This window comes from Oratosquilla oratoria, chromosome 2, assembly GCF_046742065.1.
Source record: "Oratosquilla oratoria isolate Oo_2021 chromosome 2, ASM4674206v1, whole genome shotgun sequence".
NCBI lineage: Eukaryota > Metazoa > Arthropoda > Malacostraca > Stomatopoda > Squillidae > Oratosquilla > Oratosquilla oratoria.
Window position 1 is genome coordinate 20,277,945 of NC_134778.1, and position 22,500 is coordinate 20,300,444.

Genomic DNA, 22,500 nt, shown 5'->3' on the forward strand with positions numbered 1-22,500 from the left:
CTTTGAAATCTTAAAGACCTGTATCAAGTCACCTCTGAGTCTACGCTTTTTTAGGGAAAACAGATTCATGTGTTTTAGTCGATTTTCGTATGATTTATTTTTGATATTTGGAATCAGTTTTGTGGCTCGCCGTTGTACTTTTTCCAGTCTGTCAATGTCTTTAATGAGATTCGGTGACCATACGGAAACAGCATATTCCAAATGTGGACGAACTAACGATTTATATAGCTTGTTAATGAGTGATGGACTTTTGAAATCAAAAGATCGCGCAATCAGTCCCAGAATCTTATTTGCTTTCTCAGAGGCTAAAATACACTGCTTGGATGATTTGAGGTCGTTACTGATAATTACGCCGAGATCTTTTTCATTAACCATTTTTGTTAACGAATTTCCAAATAACTTGTAATCGTACTTACTGTTATTTTTACCTATGTGCATTACCTTGCATTTACTTGTGTTAAATTTCATTAGCCACTTTTCAGACCATTGCTGTAATTGATCTAAATCTTCTTGAATATCTAATTGGTTTGAGTGATCATTTGCCACTCCGCACAGTTTTGTATCATCAGCAAATTTGGAAACAGTAGATTTTAGTCCATGGTCTATATCATTTATATATACTATGAATAGAAGTGGCCCAAGAACGGAACCCTGAGGAACTCCACTTGCAACACTTTTCCACCCAGAAGTTTTTTCATTTAAAACAACTCTCTGTTTTCGACCATTCAACCAATTACTAGTCCAACCTAATAGGCTACCACTTATTCCATGCAAAGCTAATTTAGTAAGTAGTCTTTCGTGTGGGATGGTATCGAAAGCTTTTGCAAAGTCTAGATATATTAAATCTATATTGTTTCTTTTGTCATAATTCGAGATAACTGTGTTGTAGAATTCGAGTAAGTTAGTCACGCAAGAACGTTTCCGTCTGAAACCATGCTGGCTATCATTTATCAAACGGTTACTTTCTAAATGATATTCGATAGCATCTCTGATGATAGTTTCCATTATTTTTCCTACGATTGAAGTCAAACTTATAGGCCTATAGTTATTTGGTTTCTTTTTGTCACCTTTTTTGAATATGGGAGTAACGTTAGCTAGCTTCCATTCTCTTGGGACATCTCCGGATATGATGGATTTCTTGAAAATAATTTCTAATGGAACAACAATCTCATTTTTCATTTCCTTTAAGATTCTTGGATGCCAACCGTCAGGCCCTGGTGTTTTATTAACTTTGAGTTTGTCTATACACCTTTTAATTTTTTCTTTTGTTATATTTACCGTAGTGAGTAAGTTTACCCTAGACTTTTCACAGGTTTCAGTTTGGAATTCACTTTGAGGTATTTCGTTTACGAATACCGAGCTAAAATAATTGTTTAAGATATTACACATTCCTTCATTTGAATATTCAAGTTGACCGTCAGCAGATAATAGTGGACCAATGTGATTCCTAACAACCTTTTTATCTCTAATGTAACTATAGAATTCTTTGGGATTCTCTTTGGATTTAGCAGCGATGTTCATTTCGTATTGTCGTTTTCTTTTTCTTATTGTCTTTTTTAAATCTCTCTGTATTGATACATAACTTTCATAGTCATTAGATGCACCCGAGCACTTATATTTCTTATAAGCCTGTCTCTTTTTAGCAATACTTTTTTTTCAGTTTCTTTGTCGAGCCACTTTGGGCGAGCCTGATTTGGGGAACGTCTGTCCTTAAAAGGAATGTAAGTTTGAATCATCTTAGTGAGCGTATTTGTAAGCTTTACACATTCTTCCAGATGATATCACAGAGAACTTCTTTGCTCTTGGCTTGATGAATTGCATCTGCAGAATGATTGTAGCCTCATGATGCCATTTCACATTTTGTGTTGTGTCTTCTCAGGTAGACAAATCAAAACTGATTAGTGGTCCGCAAGCCCCAGCTTTGATATTATCACAAGCAGTGCTCTAGAATATTCTTAGGCATTCTAGAATGTGTTCCAGAATATTCTCAATCTTTCTAGAATATTATTCAACCAACTTTACAATATTCTGAATAATTCTAGAAAATAATTGTAGCTTCTATAGCTGATTTGAGTACACTCCATATTTATACTGTATTATAGAAAGGTCTAGAATATTCTGAATTTTTATACATTGAAAAAAAAAATGTTCTCAAAGTTAGAGGGCAGGATAGATAAGATGGGAGAGGAGGGAGGGGGGATTTGGGGGGTTTAGTGGAAGGAAAGAATGAAATGGAAGGAAATTAGAGATATGATAGATGTGGGGCAGACACACTTGCTCGAGTAGTTTATAGTCTTTTAGACTTTTTTTTCTCAAATGTTCCAGATACTTCTGAAAAATTGTATAAGATTCTTGAACATTTGATAAGGTTTATGAAATGTAAGTAAATTCGTTTATATATGAGAAATATTTTGTTATAGTCAGTTCTAGAATGGTAAGTTTAAAGAATTAAAAGTTTTAGAACACTTTATATTCTTTTTTTAACTTATTTGGAACATTTCAAAAGCAAATAAATAAGCAATTGAGATTTTGCAAAGGATGTACCTGACATGGAAATTCAGTTATAATGTAATGAAATACGGCAAAAATGTAAATAGTTTAAGGAATTTTTTTTCGGAGGGGGGGTGTAAAACAGAATCTTTATCGTTTACCTCCAGCTGTATACTGAAGCAGCGTGATGGTTTAGAGTCAAATGACGTGATGATGGAATAGCGAATAAAGTTACCTCTCCAGACAAAATCTATTCTAAAGTCACTCCTAAACACGTAACCTGTTTTTATTCGGATACGGACAGTTGCTCACCGGACAATTGCTCACCGGACAATTGCTCACCGGACAGTTGCTCACCGGACAATTGCTCACCGGACAGTTGCTCACCGGAGAAGTGACAAATAGGACATTTGCTCACCAAAGTAGCAAACGACCCTGCCTGACCAAAACATGGCTCGGCAGGGCCTAGGTTGTACTTTCATGAGGACACAAATGTTTGTAGTATAGGCGTAATATGGACTTAATCTACACAATAGTAATATAAGGCCGAAGGCCAGCTATTTCTACACAACATATAAGTTACTTGTCCATCCCATTTTTGCAGCGACGATACTATAAGCCAAAATGTAGCGTGGACACACATGTGAGGGACTCTGTTCACCACAGCAGCACATTACCAGAGAAGGACTCACACTGCAATTGGAGCACACAATATCAAATATGAGCTATTGGTGAGTCTTCAAAAGGTTTTGTTTCCTCCACTACACATCAAACTGAATCTCAGGGAACAGTTTGTAACAGCTCTTGACAAGGAGTCTGCTGCCTTCAAATATCTTTAAGACTTCATTTCTAAGCTTTCAGAGGCAAAGGTGAAAGCTGGTATCTTCGTTGGACCACAAATAAGGAAAATTGCGGAGAGTTCAGAATTTCTACAGAAGCTCACAGAACAAGAGAAAAAATTGAAAACAAGGCAAATAACTATAAGGAACTCGTTGAAGCTTTAGTGAAAAGCTATGATGAGAAGGGCTGCAGAATGTCCTTGAAGGTCCATATCCTAGATGCTCACCTCGACAATTTCAGGGAGAATACGGGAACATATTCAGAGGAGCAAGGGGAACGCTTCCACCAAGATATAATGAATTCTGAACAGAGATATCGGGGATCCTTCAATGAAAACAGGATGAGAGACTATATTTGAGGGCTCATACGTGAAAGCGATTTGTTGTATTCACACAAATCAAGAAAAAAATCTTAATCCTAAACAATTGTTTCAGAAATTTTAAATCACGTTTTTTTCTGTTCAAAGATGGTGAACATGGTGAGATTTAGCCATATTGTTACAAAAATAATTCTAAAAGCCACAAAAGCAAAATTTGAAAGGAATAATAGACATTCTCTATTGTTTTCCAATGAAAATAGTAGAAAAAGAACACTTGATTGTCAAAGACAAATATCATGTTATATATTGTAATCAGGGTATTAGAAAAAAACGAAAAAAAAGGGAAGTATTTGACTCATTATTAGGAAAAACAAGTTCTGTTGATAAGAGTAACATTGCATTAGATCCTCCTTACATGGACATTTCGAGTACATTTTATGAACGTTTTTTGAAAAACAACATACATGTTGATACTACAAATCTTAGTTACAGGAATTACCTCGCAAAGGCTCTAGAATTCTCAATATACATGTTGCCCATTGATAGGTATGAAGTTAAACGTATTTCAAATTATTTTCAGACTAATGCACCAGGATACTGTATAATAATATACCTCCAACATTACTAGAATCTTCATCTAGTTTAAAAAGTGTTCCCTAGATTCGCACAATTCATCTTTCTTTAGCAACAGGGTATTTTCCAGATCAATTACAACAAGCTAAGGTACTGCCCGAATTTAAAAAGACAATAAACAATTATCGACTAATTTCTATCCTAGCATTCAAAATATATGAGAAGATAATATGTTCTCGTTTCATCTTATATCTTACAGATAATAATCTCTTCGTTAAATAACAGCAAGGTTTTAAGAGCCCGTATTCAACTGAAACGGCTATTTTACAATTTGTGAGTCACGTGTATAAATACATGGAGGAGAAACATTTTGTTCTTGGCATTTTCATTGACCTATCCAAGGCATTTGATACCATAGATCACAATATTCTGTTCTGTAAATTAAATCATGTAGTAGTCAGAGGGGTCATGCATTAATTATTTAAGAGCTATTTGAGTAATAGAAAACACTGAGTCTATTGTAATAAAGAATATTCGTCGGTTAGAATAATAAGCAAAGGTGTACCACAAGGATCTATTTTAGGGCCCACATTTTTCATAATATGTAAACGATATATCTAATTCTGGTTCCAAAATTGACTTTACTGTTTACGCTGATGTTACTATCTTATTATTGAAAGATGTAAATACAGGTGCATTGCATGAAACTACAACTACCGAGTTTAGTAATATCGACCTTTGTATTAAAACATATAACTTGAAACTTAATGTTAACAAAACAGATTACTTGTTCTTTCAAAATAGGTCTATAAGATCAGTTTTTCCTATTGCATTGTTTCATGGAGATATAGAAATAAATATTTGGGAATGAATGCTAAGAGATTGTATGAAGGATTGATTGTGCCGACAGCACCGTATGGGCCAGAGACATGGAACATAAGAGAGGAAGAGCTTAAGTGTGTTTGAGATGAAATGTCTGAGAAGTATGGTAAGAGTTACACGGTTAGATAGAGTGAGAAACGAGGAGGTGAGGAGGAGAGCGGGGGTGGAAAAGGAGTTGGGAGATAGGGTTGATGAAAAAGTGTTGGGATGGTTTGGACACATGGAAAGAATGCGTGAAGAAAGATTAGTAAAAGAAATGTAGGAGCCAGAGGTGGATGGAGTGAACATGAGGGGACGATCGAGGATGATATGGATGGATAGGGTAAAAGGGCCGTTGATAAAAGGAAGGTAAAAGGCAAGAGAAAGGGGTGAGTGGAGAATGGGTGTGTATGGATGATACTGTAATACTTAGAAGGGAGTGGGTTGGGGATAGATGGAGGGTTAGGGAGTGGTTATGTGTAAATGATATTTTGACGCAGTCCGAAGGGATTCTCCCCGCCTTCAATGTTACTGCATGAGGGGACGGAGAGGGGGGGAGTGTCGCTTTGGATGTGCTGTGTCTTGCTGCATCGCTTCTGACCCAGGACAAGAGGCCAAGATGAGAGGGAGGGGGGTATGGTAAATAGGATTGGGATGAAATGGGTGGGAGTGAAATTATGCCTTTTGACTTTGGCTCCCTTCCTTGTGAAGGGGAAAAACCCCTTGCTAAATGTGTATATGTATGTATGTATGTATTATTAAATGGTGAACAATTAACCCAAGTCCACTCTACCATATTTCTAGGGGTTAAAGTTGATGAAATTTTGAATTGGAATATATATATTAATGAAGTGTGTTTAAAGCTAATTGAGGAAGCTATAATGAGTTTATGCTATACCCTTTTCTATCTACATCTTAAAATTGTGTTTAGTTATGGGCAAGTGCTTGATCATCATTTCTAGATAAATTAACCATTTCATAAATCAAGTTCTTTCGATGCATTTTCAACAAAAAGAAAATTTATTCAACAGATGAAATATACAAATCTAAGAACATTGAAAAACTATCTTCCATACACACAAATACTTCACCCTGCAATTAATCTTTAAAAGAATGGGTCTCAGTTCAGTGTTTAAATTTAGAGAGCATTCTTGTAATACTAGGATGTAAATTTATCTTTACCTGTATGCAGAACAAAACCATTTAAAAATAGTATAATCAATTTTGGTCCAGATTTTTTTAGTAATCTGCTTCGGGATATACAAAGTCCTGGTTAGAGAAGGTAATTTATTCAAATTTAAAAAAGGAGTTAAAAGTTATTTGTTACATAAGCAAATTTAAATGCACTATACTTACTCGTATGTTAGGAGTTTGATATTATATTGTCCTTATTGTAACAGTGGTGCCTATTGTAATCTGACAAATATTTTGTGTTTTGTTGAGTCCATCCATACGCTTTGACTGATAATCTATACTCATTACTTAAGCAATGTTTTCATTTAAATCTGTCTGTCTTAGTAGTTACAACCCAACAGACAGTGCTATCGTCTGTTTTACTGTTATATATGTAGATAATGGCAATGAACTTACTTTACTTCACACACACACACACACACACACACACACACACACACACACACACACACACACACACACACACACACACACACACACACACACACACACACACACAAGAACATAAAAAAGAAGGAGACTGCAAGGGACCATATGGCCTACACTAGGCAATTACATGTCCATTACCAGCTATCATCCCCATCCATAAATTTGTGTAATTTTCTCTTAAAACAGCTAATAATTTCTAGCTCACTACATTATGACAAAGTCTATCTCATTCGGTAGCTACTCTATTTGTAAACCCGTTCTTGCCTATCTCCTCTTAAGTCTGAATTTGCCCAATTACATTCCATTACTACGAGTAGTGCCTTATTGTTTTAATATTATGGTATTGTCCGCATCACCTTTGTTAAAGCCCTTGGCTCATTTGAATACCTTTAATAGATCACCCGTCATTCTACGTCTTTCCAGTTGTACTTCAACGTCTTAACTGTTGGGCTTATTCGACCCAAATGTAAATATGAAAACAATTACACACATAAAATAATTAATACGAGAGATATGTGTATATAGTACACACACACACGTACATATACATACAATATATATATATATATATATATATATGTATATAAATATATATATATATACATATGTATATATATATATATATATATATTAGTGTATCCAGGAAGAATATTTTCTTGTTGACAGACGAGATTAAATGATATTGCTGTTTCTGCATTATTTGGGCAACCTTTTCACCAACTTACAACTCACCAAAGATCAAGAAGAATTACTCAACATGGGACTCAACTGCCACTACACTACCAAACCAGGAAAACACCGGAAAAGACTGGAAATTGAAGTACTCCTAGATGATATTCAAAAATTGGAAAAACAAAAGAAAGTTACCGTTTCCACGGACCTCCAAGCAACACTCATTGCAGAGGCATCCAAAACCAGAGGCAATTTCCAAAGCAATTTAGTACATAAAAGACATATTCAAGCAGCCAAACAACTCCGTGAAAACGAGGACATTGCTATCAGAAGAGCCGACAAGACCGCAGCCTTTACCATAATCTCCAAACAAGAATACCTCACAAAAATGGACAACATTCTAACTGACACCTCCAAGTTCACAAAAATCACTCGTAATCCCACGGAACAGATCAAAAAGAAAATCAACAATGTAATAGATACCATCAACGCCTCATCGTCCAGCCCACACTTTAGCAAATTAACAGGGGACTACTCCCCTGGCCACGCTTTTGGAAACGTAAAAACACACAAGCCCAACAACCCCATTCGTCCTATCATCTCCCAAATTCCCACAGCGACTTATTCAGTAGCCAAAAGACTGAACGAAATTCTCACCCCATACGTACCCACGGATTACGCTCTGACATCAGCCCAAGAATTCCTAGAAATCTTAGCAAATGCCCCTCCCGCAGAAAATCACATTATAGCATCGCTGGACGTGGAAAGTTTATTCACAAACATCGACGTTGACAGAACAATACATTTCATCCTAGATAGAGTCTATCGATGCGACAACACACCGACACTGAACATTCCAGAAGCTTCCTTACGCACCCTTTTAGAGATCTGTACTAAAGAAGCCCCCTTCACATGTCCACGCGGTAATATGTACAAACAAATAGATGGAGTCGCCATGGGAAGCCCCTTAGGAGTCCTTTTCGCAAATTTTTTCATGGGAACCATAGAGAAGCTCACACTCGCCACCAACCGACCATCCATTTATTGCCGCTATATAGATGACATTTTCGTTAGAGTCAAAGATATTCAAGAACTCCAAAGACTCAGAGAACAACTTATAGAAGCTTCCGGCCTTAATTTTACGTTCGAAGAATCGAACAACGGACGTTTGCCCTTCCTCGATGTCTTAGTAACCAGTCATAACAACAAGTACACCACATCAGTATACGTAAAACCTAGCAACAAAAACCTATGTCTTAATGGTAAAAGTGAATGCCCTCAACGATATTTAAACTCCACTATCAACGCATACATACGACGCGCCATATCACACTGCTCTACATGGAAAGATACACACACTGAACTGGAAAGACTTACCCAAGTCCTTATTAACAATGGGTATAGTACCAAGTTAATTAACGAAGCAACAAAACGGGCCATCAACAACTGGTATTCTAACAAACCTACCACACAAAAACAAGAAAACATAAACATATATTACAGAAATTACATGTCATCAGAATATAAGACAGATGAAAAAGTCATTAAGGACATAATTACAAAACACGTCAAGCCCACTGACCCAGAAGACAAAATATCACTGACCATATACTACAAGACCCGAAAAACGTCACAACTTTTACTGAGAAACCGCCCTCCCAAATCGACATCGTCTTTACAAGATAATCACGTCATTTACCAACATAACTGTACCATTGAGAACTGTGGGTCTCAAACATACATTGGAATGACGAGGACTAAACTTACAAGACGTTTGACCTGCCACCTACAACAGGGATCCATAAAGAATCACTATAACACCAAACATAATACTTCCCTCACCCGTCAAAACTTAGAAGAAGGAACAGTAATAATAGACAGAGAAAGAGACTCCCGCAGATTAGCATTTATTGAAGCAATCTATATAGCAGAATTAAAACCAACCATGAACATACATAGTATAGACCTCCAGATTCTCCCATCCCACAAGCGGACCTGACCTCACCTCTCCCAGTGATTCCTGATGACTACGCAGCAGCCAATCAGGATGATCGCTTCACACGACACCACCCAAACAATCAGAAATAAAATAGTATATAAACATCACACACACACACACCCAAACAATTAGCCTGAAGATGGTCTACAGAGAAGACCGAAACGTTGCAACCTCATACGGACAGCTACTCAGCAAACTATCAGTCCAACACCGTAAATTAGCAAGAGAAATTGAAGTTCTTAACAAAAAGATAAATAATGCAGAAACAGCAATATCATTTAATCTCGTCTGTCAACAAGAGAATATATATATATATGTGTGTCTGTATATATAAGTATATATATATATGTATATATATATATATATATATATATGTACATATATATGTATATATATACACATATATCTATCTATCTATATATATATATGTATATATATATATACATGTACATATGTGTATATATATATATATATATATGTTTATATGTATATATATATTTGTATACATATGTATATATATACATATTTATATATATATATATACATATATATATACATATATATATACATATATATATACATATGTATTATATATATACACACATATATATATATATATATATATACATATATATTTACATATGTATTTTATATATTCACATATACATATATATATATGTACATATATACATATATGTATATATACCGTAGACATATATGCAGTATATATATATATATATACATACATGTGTGTGTGTGTGTGTGTGTGTGTGTGTGTGTGTGTGTGTGTAGATATATATATGTATATATATATATATATATATATATATATATATATATATATATATATATATATATATATACACGAGCCTTGAACTCATCCGGGTCGTCTCTCGGTCCACTGACGGGCAGAAGACCTGGCTGGGGATTCCGTGGTCGATTTGGGACCAGAAGCAGCAGACGACAACGACGGCGCCGTTCCAGGAGCTCTTCCGGTCCCCAGATCCTCGAGGTCGCAGCAAAATGAGTCGGGAACACCGACCGCGACCGAGGACCTGATCAGTAAGAGCTGCTGAGAATCGACCTGACGACAGGGCAAAACAGGAGGAGCCTCGACGGACTCCCACGCCCCAGAAGACTCCGTGTCGTCCGTTCTTAAGGAAGGATCCGTCGGCGCGGCCCGACCAACTGCGGGTAACAAGACGTATGAAAAGAAAAGAAAAAAAAAAGAAAAAAAGTGAAACAAAGATAATACCCGAAGATGTCGAGAAAAATTACAAAAAATAGTAAAAGAATAAAAAAAAAAAAAAAAAAAGATTCGGCATTGCCTGGCAAAAAGAAAAGTTGGTTTCTTTAGCTGAATAAAATTGCCTGGCGACTGACCGCAAAATTGACAAGAAATGACCCCCAATGTTCACGGATTCCGTTTAGTTTACAAATATTTATCGCAACCTCCTTCTACCTCCTGGGGGCCATTTTTCCTTCCATCGCAATGGACCTGTACCATCACTTCGTCGTCTTCCACCACGACCATCTGCCTCCTGTCAACACCACTCCTGTGCCACCAGCGACTCCAACTCTGCCACCACCTGAACCCTTCCAACACACGCATCCACATGCGCTGCCCTTTTGGCCCGACTGGCGCCACAGGATATCTATCGAGGCGAGCCCTTCTCCTCGGACGAGTCTGTCTACACCGTCAGTCCGACCAAAGCCTCCGTCAGGTTTCTTGGTCTCGCTGGCGATTCGGTCCGAGTCTCATCAGGCTCCCCATGACGTCACACTCAGGGCACGTGTATCCCATGCCGTCCTGTCTGGGTCACGTGACTCCATCACGTCACATGGCCGTGTAGGTCATCGATCGACAGGCGTATTATTGTTAATGGGAGACAGCTTCTTCCCCCATACTTCTTCTACAAGTCTAGCCATCTTTACCACACAAGGACCAAGTTTAAAATCGTCTCTGGACACATGGGCCCCACAAATACTGAATTTTAGGCATCTACCACCAAAACTCTAGCCGTGGGATGGACGCGCGCGCACACACACACATACACGGCTCGGTGGCGGATTGGTAAAGCACTGGCCTCACAAGCCAGAGAACCGGGGTTCGATTCCCCGGCCGGGCGGAGATAAGTTGGGTTTGTCTCCTTTCACGTGTAACCCCTGTTCACCTAGCAGTGAGTAGGTACGGGACGTTAGTCAAGTAGTTGTGACCTTGCTGTCCCGGTGTGTGGTGTGTGGTGTGTGAGTGGTCTCAGACCTACCCAGAGATCGGCAAATAATGAGCTCTGAGCTCGCTGCCGTAGGGTGGTGTCTGGCTGTCTCGACAGAGGCTGCAGCAGATCCGAGGTGAACACACACACACACGCACGCACGCACGCGCACACACACGCACACACACACACGCACACGCGTGCGTGCACACACACACACACACACACACACACACATACACATACACACACACACATAACCTCGTGGCGCAGTCGTTAGAGTTCTCGCCTGCCACTACGGTGGTCAGGGTTTGACTCCCGCTTAGGGCTGAAATAATTTCAGTATCGCTGCGCTGCGGTTTGTCACTCAAACTCTCGTTGACGGGGAGTTCAGGGTGTGTGTGCGTGTTAGGTCACAGTATTACCCATAGGTCGGTCATACGAGCTCTGAGCTCTCATCAGGTGGTTAGTAACTGTCGATCACAAGTCAAATCCTTATTACCCAAGCCAGGGCCGTTTCTAGCTATAGGCGGTATAGGCGATTGCCTAGGGCCCCCAACCTACCAGGGGGCCCCCGGCCGGCCCAATGGCTAGGTAACGCTACCGAAGGTCAAATATGAGCCTGTGCCTCTCCCGCCCGCCGACGCAAATAAACAACACGCCTCTTGCAGTGTTTGTTATTGTTTGAAATGTTTTGATCGTCTGCTAAAAATACTATCTTGTTAAAAATCACCTACATCTTATTTAATCTAAAGATATAATATGGTAAGCATTAATTGGCTTTATTCATTCATTTATGTGTTCACTAAGCTAGGGCTTATGGCTACAGATGTTATTAATTGTTGATTACAAACTCTTTTTGGCCATTAGCTTACTATTCTTTGTCCAATTGTTTGGCTTTATTTGTCACTGGAATTGGCATCACCAGCGTTCTTGTTTACTCTTTGGTCGCTTCATGCTTAGCTTCTAATAGTGTAAATTTGCAATTTTGTGTGTTCTGTGACTGTAAGTTGGAATTCCTTTTATTATATTTGTATGCACAATAGGAAATGTTTGTATTCTATGGAATGTTTACCTTTTCCACCTTTTTCAATATTCAATGTTCATATATGTTCATATGTTCAATTTTGTTTATTTTGTATCGATATTTTATCCAATCCCTTATTCATTTATTCGCTTATTTCTTTATTATCAAAATTATGATTATTTATTTTCTCACTTCACCTACCTAATGAAAAAAACACTAGATGGTAGGACCGAGGTTAGCTCAAAAGGAAGTGACAGAAATACATGAATTCTATTCCGTTTGTCGTGTGGTCCGTTTCTCTAGTTCGTATATAATATTAAGATAACCACAGGCTCAACAATCACCCATCTGTTCACCTTTCAGGTCTACCCGAATTTCGTGTATGTAGAATTATTTTTATTAAGGGGTATTTAAAAGGTTTACACTTTACAGATATCTGTGTTAGGCCTACACTGATAAAAATAATCATATTTATTCTACTCGAATATCGTGTATGTAAAATTGATTCCATGTATAGGTTTTCACTTAACAGATTTCTGTGCTAGGCCTACATTAGACTCTAAGACTCGCCAATCATCATTCCCGTAATGGCATCAAAACGAATTTATCTCAGCGGAGCAGAGAAACGAAAGAAAAAGAAATTTGACGAAGAAAAATGGTCAAAAGAAAAAGGTAATTCATTATCGTTTATTTAATAATTTAAAGAAACATATTAAAGTTTGGTTTTATTATGTTTTCTGAATGGTGAGTATTATTAATTTTAGACTAACGCCTAATCATCTAAGGAAATTTGTAATTTTGCAGGATCAATTCTAAAATATATTGGAGCTCCAGACAGCAAGCCAGAGGAATATTCTGAACTTCCTGAACAGGATGCTCCAGTGCCATCACATTCATCAGGATCTGTCCAGGAAGCTGTACTGCCACCAAGACCACCACATTCCCCAGAACCACAGAAGGCATCATCTACTTCTGAGCAGCCTCCCATTTATTCTAAACCACTAGATCCTGCTAACTGGCCAACCATTCTGTCTGATGCATTTAGAACGGATGCAGTAGGTAGAGGGCCATTTCAGATTAGTTCTGATTTCACATTTCCCAAAAAAAGAAGACGGAAGAAGTTTTCATTATCATTATTTTTGTAGAACATTGGTTAATGGAGAAAAGATGAAGCGGACTTGGCTTATCTACTCAAAAGCAAAAAATGCTCTCTATTGCTTTTGTTGTAAATTATTTTCAACCAAAGAACAAAAGTTAGTGACAGAAGGACTGACAGACTGGAAAAACATAGGCACACTTTTGAAAAGTCATGAAAGCAGTCCAGCACCCATAGCGCACATGGCAACCTGGAAAGATTTACAACTCCGTTTGCAAACTGGAAAGACAATAGACCAAGCTGAAAGAACACTATTGGAGGCTGAAAAGAGGCGCTGGAGAGATGTCCTGACTCGCTTAATCGCCATTATCCAATCCTTAGCCGAGAGAAATCTTGCATTTAGAGGTTCATCAAACACGTTACACCAGCAGAATAATGGGAATTTTCTAGAAGAGGTGGAGCTGCTTGCTAAATTTGATCCTGTCATGAAGCAGCACATTGAGCGTGTTGAGAGTGGCCAGTTCAGTCATTCCAGCTACCTTGAAAATATCATCCAAAATTAACTTATTGCTTCAATCAGTACTAAAATAATGGACACAATGGTGACTGAAGTTAAACAGTCCAAATATTATTCAATTATTTTGGACTGTACTCCCAGTGTAAGCCATCAAGAACAGATGCCAGTCGTCATAAGGACTGTCAAAATGGATAAGAAACCAGAAATTAAGGAACATTTTATGGGGTTCCTTGTAGCTTCTGAAACAACAGGTCTTGGTTTGTCATCTCTAATTATAAAGAAACTGACGGAACTGAATATTCTCCTTGAAGATTGCAGAGGACAATCATATGATAATAGTGCCAACATGAAAGGGAGAAACAAAGTAGTTCAAGCCAGACTTCTTGAAAAGAACCCGCGTGCACTCTATGTTCCATGTGGAGCACATTCCCTAAACTTGATGATATCTGATGCAGCAACAGCTTCAATAGATGCCACTAGCTATTTCGGCACTGTTCAGAAACTGTACAACCTATTTTCAGCCTCACCACAAAGATGGGCAATCCTAAAACATTATGTCACTGTTGCACTCAAGACCTGGAGTGACACAAGATGGGAGAGCTGTATTAATAGCATAGAACCTGTGCGGTATCAGGCCTCTAATATAAGGGAAGCTTTGTTGAAGGTCAGGGAAGTGTCTGGTCCTCTGACCAAGGTTGAAGCCAAAAGTCTGGCAGAAGAGGTGGGGTCATACCGATTTATCATTTGCACAGTCATATGGTATGACATTCTACACATTGTGAACCATGTCAGTAAGCTCCTGCAGTCTCCTAAAATGCAGCTTGATGTGTCAGTTGACCTCCTTACTAAAGCGAAAACATCTCTGACTAACTACAGAAGAATTGGATTCACTTCAGCTCAAGTCTCTGCTAAAGATATGTGTGAGGAAATGAATGTAGAGGCAAAGAAAAGAGATTGAGAAGTACAAAAAGACACTTTGCTTATGAGGCCGCAGATGAGCCCATTGCAGATGCAATGAAGAGGCTAGAAATAACATTATTTAATGTTGTTGTTGACACTACCATTCAATCCTTAACCGATAGATTTAAAACTCTGAGTGAAGTAAGAGACCAATTTGGAGTGCTGCTCAATTTCCAGAAACTGGATGATCAGTCATTGAACAACCAGTGTGACAAACTATGCAAGACATTAACCTCTGGAAATGAAAGTGACATTGATGGAAAGGAACTGGCTATGGAAGTTAAACACTTACCAAGTTTGCCCTCAAACGAAATGACTGCTCTTGAGCTCCTCACCTTTATCCACAAAAAACATTTTGAGGAATTGTATCCCAATCTGTGGGTTGCACTGAGAATTGCCTGTACTCTGCCTGTGACTGTGGCCTCAGCAGAGAGGAGCTTTTCGAAGCTGAAACTCATCAAGACCTATTTAAGATCATCTATGGGGCAGGAGCGACTCAGTGGTCTTGCAATAATCAGCATCAACCATGAAGTGGGGAAAGACGTGTTGTATGAAGACATCATTGATGATTTTGAGGGCCCCTAACTGCCTCTTGCCTAGGGCCCCCACAAAGCTAGAAACGGCCCTGACCCAAGCCAAAGAGACCTCAATGACCTCATCAGAGATTTTGGTTTGACAAATTCAAATGGTGACCTTTTGATTTCAAGGCTGAAGTAATAGGATTTACTTGATGACACTGCGCAAGTGACTTAGCCAAAGAAAATGTCACAAGCATTTCTCCAGCTTCTTTGCAAAGGAGGACAGGCTATGCTATTGCAATGATGAATCATGCTTATTTGATGCTAGTGGAATTGCTTGCAATGCAGATGAATGGAAACTCTTCACTGACAGCTCCTCTAAAAGTCTGAAAGTTGTCCTTCTGCACAATGGAAACAAGTACCCATCTCTGCCTCTTGCTCATTCTGTGGTTCTTACGGAGGACTAAAGCAGTGTAAAGCTTCTACTGGGAACTTTGAACTAAAACAAGTTTGGCTGGGATGTTATTGGTCCAGAGACGATTTTAAAATTGGTCCTTGTGTGGTAACGATGGCTAGATTTGTGGAAGAAGTAGAGGGTAGAAGCTGACTCCCATTAATACGCCTGTCGATCGATGACCTACACGGCCATGTGACGTGATGGAGTCACGTGACCCAAACATGGCGTCATGGATACACGTGCCCTGAGTGTGACGTCATGGGGAGCCTGATGAGACTCGTACCAAATCGCCAGCGAGACCAAGAAACCTGATGGAGGCTTTGGTCGAACTGACAGTGTAGACAGGTTCGTCCAAGGAGAAGGGCTCGCCTGGATAGAATCTTGTGGCGCCAGTCGAGCCAAAAGGTGCAGCGCATGTGGGTGTGGGTGTGGGTGTGCTGGAAGGGTTTCAGGTGATGGGAGAGTCGGAGTCACGGGCGGCACGGGAGTGGTGTTGACAGAATGTGATGGTCGTGGTGGCAGACGATGAGGTGGTGATACACGTTCATCGCGATGGAAGGAAAAACGGCGCCCAGGAGGTAGAAGGAGGGTGCGATGCGATAAATATTTCCATATGTAAACTGTACGGAATCCGTGAACGTTGGGGGTCATTTCTTGTCAATTTTCCGGACAGTCGCCAGGCGATTTTATTCATCTGAGGAAATCCACTCCTTTTTTTTGTGATTTTACTATTTCTTTGTATTTTTCTTTGTTTTACTTTTTTTTTTGTCAGCTAGGCCGTGATTTTTTTTTTCTTTCTTTTTTTAACGTACCGTTAGCACAGTTGGTCATGCCGCGCCGACGGATCATCCCTCGAAGAACGTACGCCCCGGTGTCTGCTGGAGCGTGGGAGTCCGGCGTGGCTCCTCCTGTTGTGCCCTGTCTTCCGGTCGATCCGCTGCATCTCTTCCTGATCAGATCCTCGGTCGTGGTGTTCCCGATCGGTTTTGCTGTGACCTCGAGGATCAGGGGACCGGAAGAGCTCCTCGAGCGTCGCCGGCGTCGTCGTCTTCCGTTTCTGGTCCCAAGGCGACCACGGCTGCCCCGACCAGGGCTTCTGCCCGTCAGTGGACCGAGAGACGACCCAGATGAGCTCCAGGCACGTGTCGCTGGACACCGACACACAAAGTGCTCGGGGAAGAAATCACATATACACACACGCTCATATATATATATATATATATATATATATATATATATATATATATGTATATATATATATATATATGTATATATATATATATATATATATATATATATATATATATACATATGCTAATAAGAACACGGGTACGTGTGTTCACTTATGCAAAGTAGACCACTTGGAAAAAGAAACTAACGAAGCAGAGCGCTTTCGTATATTACATCTTCAGTGCAACAAGTACATAGTGATAGGAATACATAGACAATATATACATGATACAAAGGAACAAGGACAGTTTGAATAAGCGTAGCGACCAATTACCCCCTGGAGAGCGGAAGGTCATTGTCAATTATCTTACGATGGTCGGGCGACATCAGGTCACAGTCGCCAAGGAGAGCGGAAGGTCATTGTCAATTATCTTACGATGGTCGGGCGACATCTGACCATCGTAAGATAATTGACAATGACCTTCCGCTCTCCTTGGCGACTGTGACCTGATGTCGCCCGACCATCGTAAGATAATTGACAATGACCTTCCGCTCTCCAGGGGGTAATTGGTCGCTACGCTTATTCAAACTGTCCTTGTTCCTTTGTATCATGTATATATTGTCTATGTATTCCTATCACTATGTACTTGTTGCACTGAAGATGTAATATACGAAAGCGCTCTGCTTCGTTAGTTTCTTTTTCCAAGTGGTCTACTTTGCATACACACACACACACACACACACACACACACACACACACACACACACACACACACACACACACACATATATATATATATATATATATATATATATATATATATTGTATGTATGTATGTATGTATGTATGTATGTATATGTACGTGTGTGTGTGTGTAATTGTTTTCATATTTACATTTGGGTCGAATAAGTTCGACAGTTAGACGTTGAAGTACAATTGGAAAGACGTAGAATGCGGGGTGATCTATTAGAGATATTCAAATGGGCCAAGGGCTTTAACAATGGTGATGCGGACAAGACTATCATATTAAAACAACAAGGTAAGACTCGCAGTAATGGTATATAATTGGGCAAATTTAGACTTAAAAGGAGATAGACAAGAACGGGTTTACGAACAGAGTAGTTACCGAATGAGATAGACTTTGTCACCATGTAGTGAGCTAGAAATTATCAGCTGTTTTTAAGAGAAAATTACATAGATTTATGGATGGAGATGATAGGTGGTAAGGGACATGTAATTGCCTAGTGGTCTCTTGCAGTCTTCTTCTTTCTTATGTTCTTTTGTGTGTCTGTGTGTGTATGCGTGTGTATGTGTGTGTGTATGTGTGCGTGTGTATATGTGTGCAAGTGTGTATGTGTGTGCGCGTATGTGTATATATGTATATGTGTACATGTGTGTATATATGTGCAAGTGTGTGTGTGTGTGTGTGTGTGTGTGTGTGTGTGTGTGTGTGTGTGTGTGTGTGTGTGTGTGTGTGTGTGTTTGTGTGTGAGTGCATGTGTATATATGTGTGCATGTATGTGTGTGTATGTGTCCATGTGTGTGTGCATGTGTGTGTCCATGTGTGCATGTGTATGTGCATGTGTGTGTGTTTCTGTGTGTGTGTTTCTGTGTGTATGTAAAAGTCAATACGGAAAAATAGTAATACTCCCAAATGGATGACGGACAGATTGAAACATGAGATCGGAATTAAAAGAGGACTTTACGTAAAAATAAAAAACGGGGAATCACACCTTAGATCAAGATATAACGAAATGGCAAAGCTGGTTAAAAGGAATACACGTTCAGCGAAACGTAATTATGAAATCAAGGTTGCCAGTCAAGCAAAATCCAACCCAAAGGGTTTCTTTCACCTCTATAGAACAAAAAATAAAGAAAGAATAGGACCAATTAAAAACGATGAAAATGTCATGATAGAATCGGAAGAAAAAATGAGTGAGGAGTTTAACAATTATTTTCTATCGGTGTTTACTAATGAGAGGCTAGATAAAGTACCTTACTGCGATCCGATTTTCAGAGGGGATGAAGAAAATAGCCTAACTAATATCAGCATTAGTAAAGAAGAAGTTATCAAGCAGATTGACAGACTTAAAGCTACAAAATCTCCGGGTCCGGACGAAATTTTTCCAAGAATGCTTAAAGAGTGTAAATTTGAAATCTGCGACCAGTTAACTGAAATATTCAATAAATCGGTAGACACTGGTTCTGTTCCAACTGCTTGGAGGCAGGCAAACGTTGTTCCTGTTTTTAAGAAGGGAGATAGATCGACCATATGCAACTACAGGCCAATCAGTTTGACATCGGTTATAGGAAAAATGCTTGAATCAATAATAGTAAATAGACTCAGAGAACACATTGAAGGGCATAATTTAATTCGTGATTCACAGCATGGTTTCTCCAAAGGTAAGTCATGCGTGACTAATCTTCTATCCTTTTACACTAAGGTATATAAGGCGTCAGACAACAATGAAAATTACGATGTTATTTACCTTGACTTTAGCAAAGCGTTCGACAAAGTGCCACACCAGAGACTACTAAATAAAATCAAAGCCCATGGCATAGGAGGAAAAGTGTTAGAATGGATTAGAGCTTGGATTAGTAACAGAAAACAGCGGGTCACCATAAATGGAATAAAATCTAGGTGGGGCAATGTTACTAGCGGGGTCCCCCAGGGCTCGGTTTTGGGTCCCTTATTGTTCATTATGTATATAAACGACTTAGACGATGGGTTAAATAGTGATGTTAGTAAGTTTGCGGACGACACTAAAATAGGACGCCTAATTAAGTCAGGAGAAGACGCCCAGATACTGCAGGATGATCTTAATAAACTGTTTAACAGGGTCGGTGAAATGGCAAATGAACTTCAATATCTCTAAGTGTAGCGTGTTAAACGTAGGGCTACACAACCCCGAAAATAGATACAATTTAGATGACACGTTTTTAGAAAAATCTGAGTGCGAGAGGGACTTGGGAGTTCTGGTGAGTCCGGACCTTAAAACCAGGAAGCAGTGCATTAGCGCCAGAAATAAAGCAAACAGACATTAGGCTTCATTGCTAGGACGGTAACGAATAGAAGTGCAGAGGTAATTATTAAACTCTATCTAGCGATAGTTAGACCCATCCTTGACTATGCGGTACAGTTTTGGTCTCCGTCCTACAGAATGGACATAAATTCACTAGAATCAGTACAGAGAAGAATGACCAAAATGATACAAGGACTCGGAAATTTGCCTTACGAAGAGAGGCTTAGGCACCTAAACTTACACTCTCTGGAAAGACGCAGAGTGCGGGGTGATCTAATAGAAGTGTTCAAGTGGATCAAAGGCTATAACAAGGGTGATGCAAACAAGGTCATCATAATAAAACAACAGGGCAGAACTCGCAGTAATGGGTATAAACTGGACAAATTTAGATTTAAGAAGGAAATAGGCAAGAATTGGTTTACAAATAGGGTGGTCGATGAATGGAATAAACTTAGTAACCACGTAGTAAGCGCTGAAACTATCAGTTGTTTTAAAAAACGATTAGACAACTTTATGGATGGGGACGACAGGTGGTGATGGATACGGAGCTGCCTAGTGTAGGCCTTATGGTCTTTTGCAGTCTCCTTTATTTCTTATGTTCTTATGTTCTTATGCCTGTGTGTGCATGTATCTGTTTGTGTGAGCATGTGTTTGTTTGTGTGTGCATGTGTTTGTGTGTGTGTGTGTGTGTGTGTGTGTGTGTGTGTGTGTGTGTGTGTGTGTGTGTGTGTGTGTGTGTGTGTGTGTGTGTGTGTGTGTGTGTGTGTGTGTGTGCGCGTGTGTGTGTGTGTGTGTGTGTGTCTATGTGTGCGTGTGTGTATGTGTGTGTGTGTGTGTGTGTGTGTGTGTGTGTGTGTGTGTGTGTGTGTGTGTGTGTGTGTGTGTCTGTGTGTGCGTGTGCGTATGTGTGTGTGTGTGTGTGTGTGTGTGTGTGTGTGTGTGTGTGTGTGTGTGTGTGTGTGTGTGTGTGTGTGTGTGTGTGTGTGTGTGTGTGTGTGTGTGTGTGTGTGTGTGTGTGTGTGTGTGTGTGTGTGTGTGTGTGTGTGTGTGTGTGTGTGTGTGTGTGTGTGTGTGAGTTTGTGTGTTTGTTATACTACTTTTAAATAGTTTAGTCCTGCATACAGGTATAGATAAATTCACATAATTACTTCTAGTATTACAAGAATGCTCTCTAAATTTGAACACTGAACTGAGACCCATTGTTTTAAAGGTCAATAGCAGAATGAAGCATTTGTGTGCATGAAAGATAATTTTTAAATGTTCCTAGATTTGTATATTTCATCTGTTGAATAAATTTTCTTTTTATTGAAAATACATCGAAAGAACTTGTTTTATACATACATACATATACCAAGGCTTTTTCCCCCTTAAAAGGGGGGTAGCCAAAAAGAAAAAGGCATAAAATAATTCCCATCCATTCCATCCCTGAATACACTCCACAACCCCTCCACCCTCCTTCTTATCTTAGCACCTCCTGAATGACGGGTCATCCCTGCACCTTGTCCACTGCCCTGGGTCAGAAGCAGTGTCGCAAGACACAGGACATCCACAGCAAGGCCGCTTCATTAAATCGGCGACCCCCCCCCCTCTCCGTCCCCCCATTGCATAAAATGAGAGGACGGGGAGAAATCCCTTCGGGCTGCGTCAAATTTTGCTCACACATACTACCTCACCCCCCATCCCCCCGCCCATTCCACCTCATGCAATCACAACATCATCCATATACAACCATTCTCCATTCACCCCTGTCTTCTGTCCTCTCCCGTCCTTCCTCAACAGACATTCCCCTCTTCCCCCAAGCCCCCTTCACCCCATCCATCCACCTCATCCTAGGACATCCCCTCATGTTCACTCTCTCCACATCTGCCTTCCACACCTCTTTTACTAGTCTTTCTTCACTCATTCTTTCCATGTGTCCAAACCATCCTAATATTCTTTCATCAACCCTATCTCCCATAATGAAACACAATGTTTAAGATGTGAATAGAAAAGGGTATATATATAGCATAAACTCATCATAGCTTCCTCGGTTAGAACATGTAGAACTCTGTATAAGATACCTGTTATTTTCGATAGCTTTAAGTAAACTTCATTAATATATACATTCCAACCTTAACACCTAGAAATATGGTAGAGTG

At 39.4% G+C, this 22,500-nt stretch overlaps 1 protein-coding gene across 3 annotated transcripts; it reads left to right on the forward strand.

Annotated features, from left to right (window-relative positions):
- Positions 1-12,106: 12,106 nt before the first annotated feature.
- LOC143037612 (zinc finger MYM-type protein 1-like) lies at positions 12,107-15,204 on the forward strand. 3 transcript variants are annotated; one of them, XM_076206126.1, is made up of 3 exons: positions 12,107-12,358; positions 13,153-13,292; positions 13,425-15,204. In XM_076206126.1, exon 3 carries the CDS (start codon positions 14,307-14,309, stop codon positions 15,189-15,191), a length of 885 nt encoding a protein of 294 aa, XP_076062241.1. In that variant the 5' UTR covers positions 12,107-12,358; positions 13,153-13,292; positions 13,425-14,306; the 3' UTR covers positions 15,192-15,204. The 3 variants fall into 3 exon arrangements, with proteins under 3 accessions (XP_076062241.1, XP_076062250.1, XP_076062232.1); XM_076206135.1 differs by lacking the exon at positions 12,107-12,358 and adding an exon at positions 12,365-13,000; XM_076206117.1 differs by lacking the exon at positions 12,107-12,358 and having other exon boundaries at positions 12,365-13,292.
- The last annotated feature ends 7,296 nt before the right edge of the window (positions 15,205-22,500 follow it).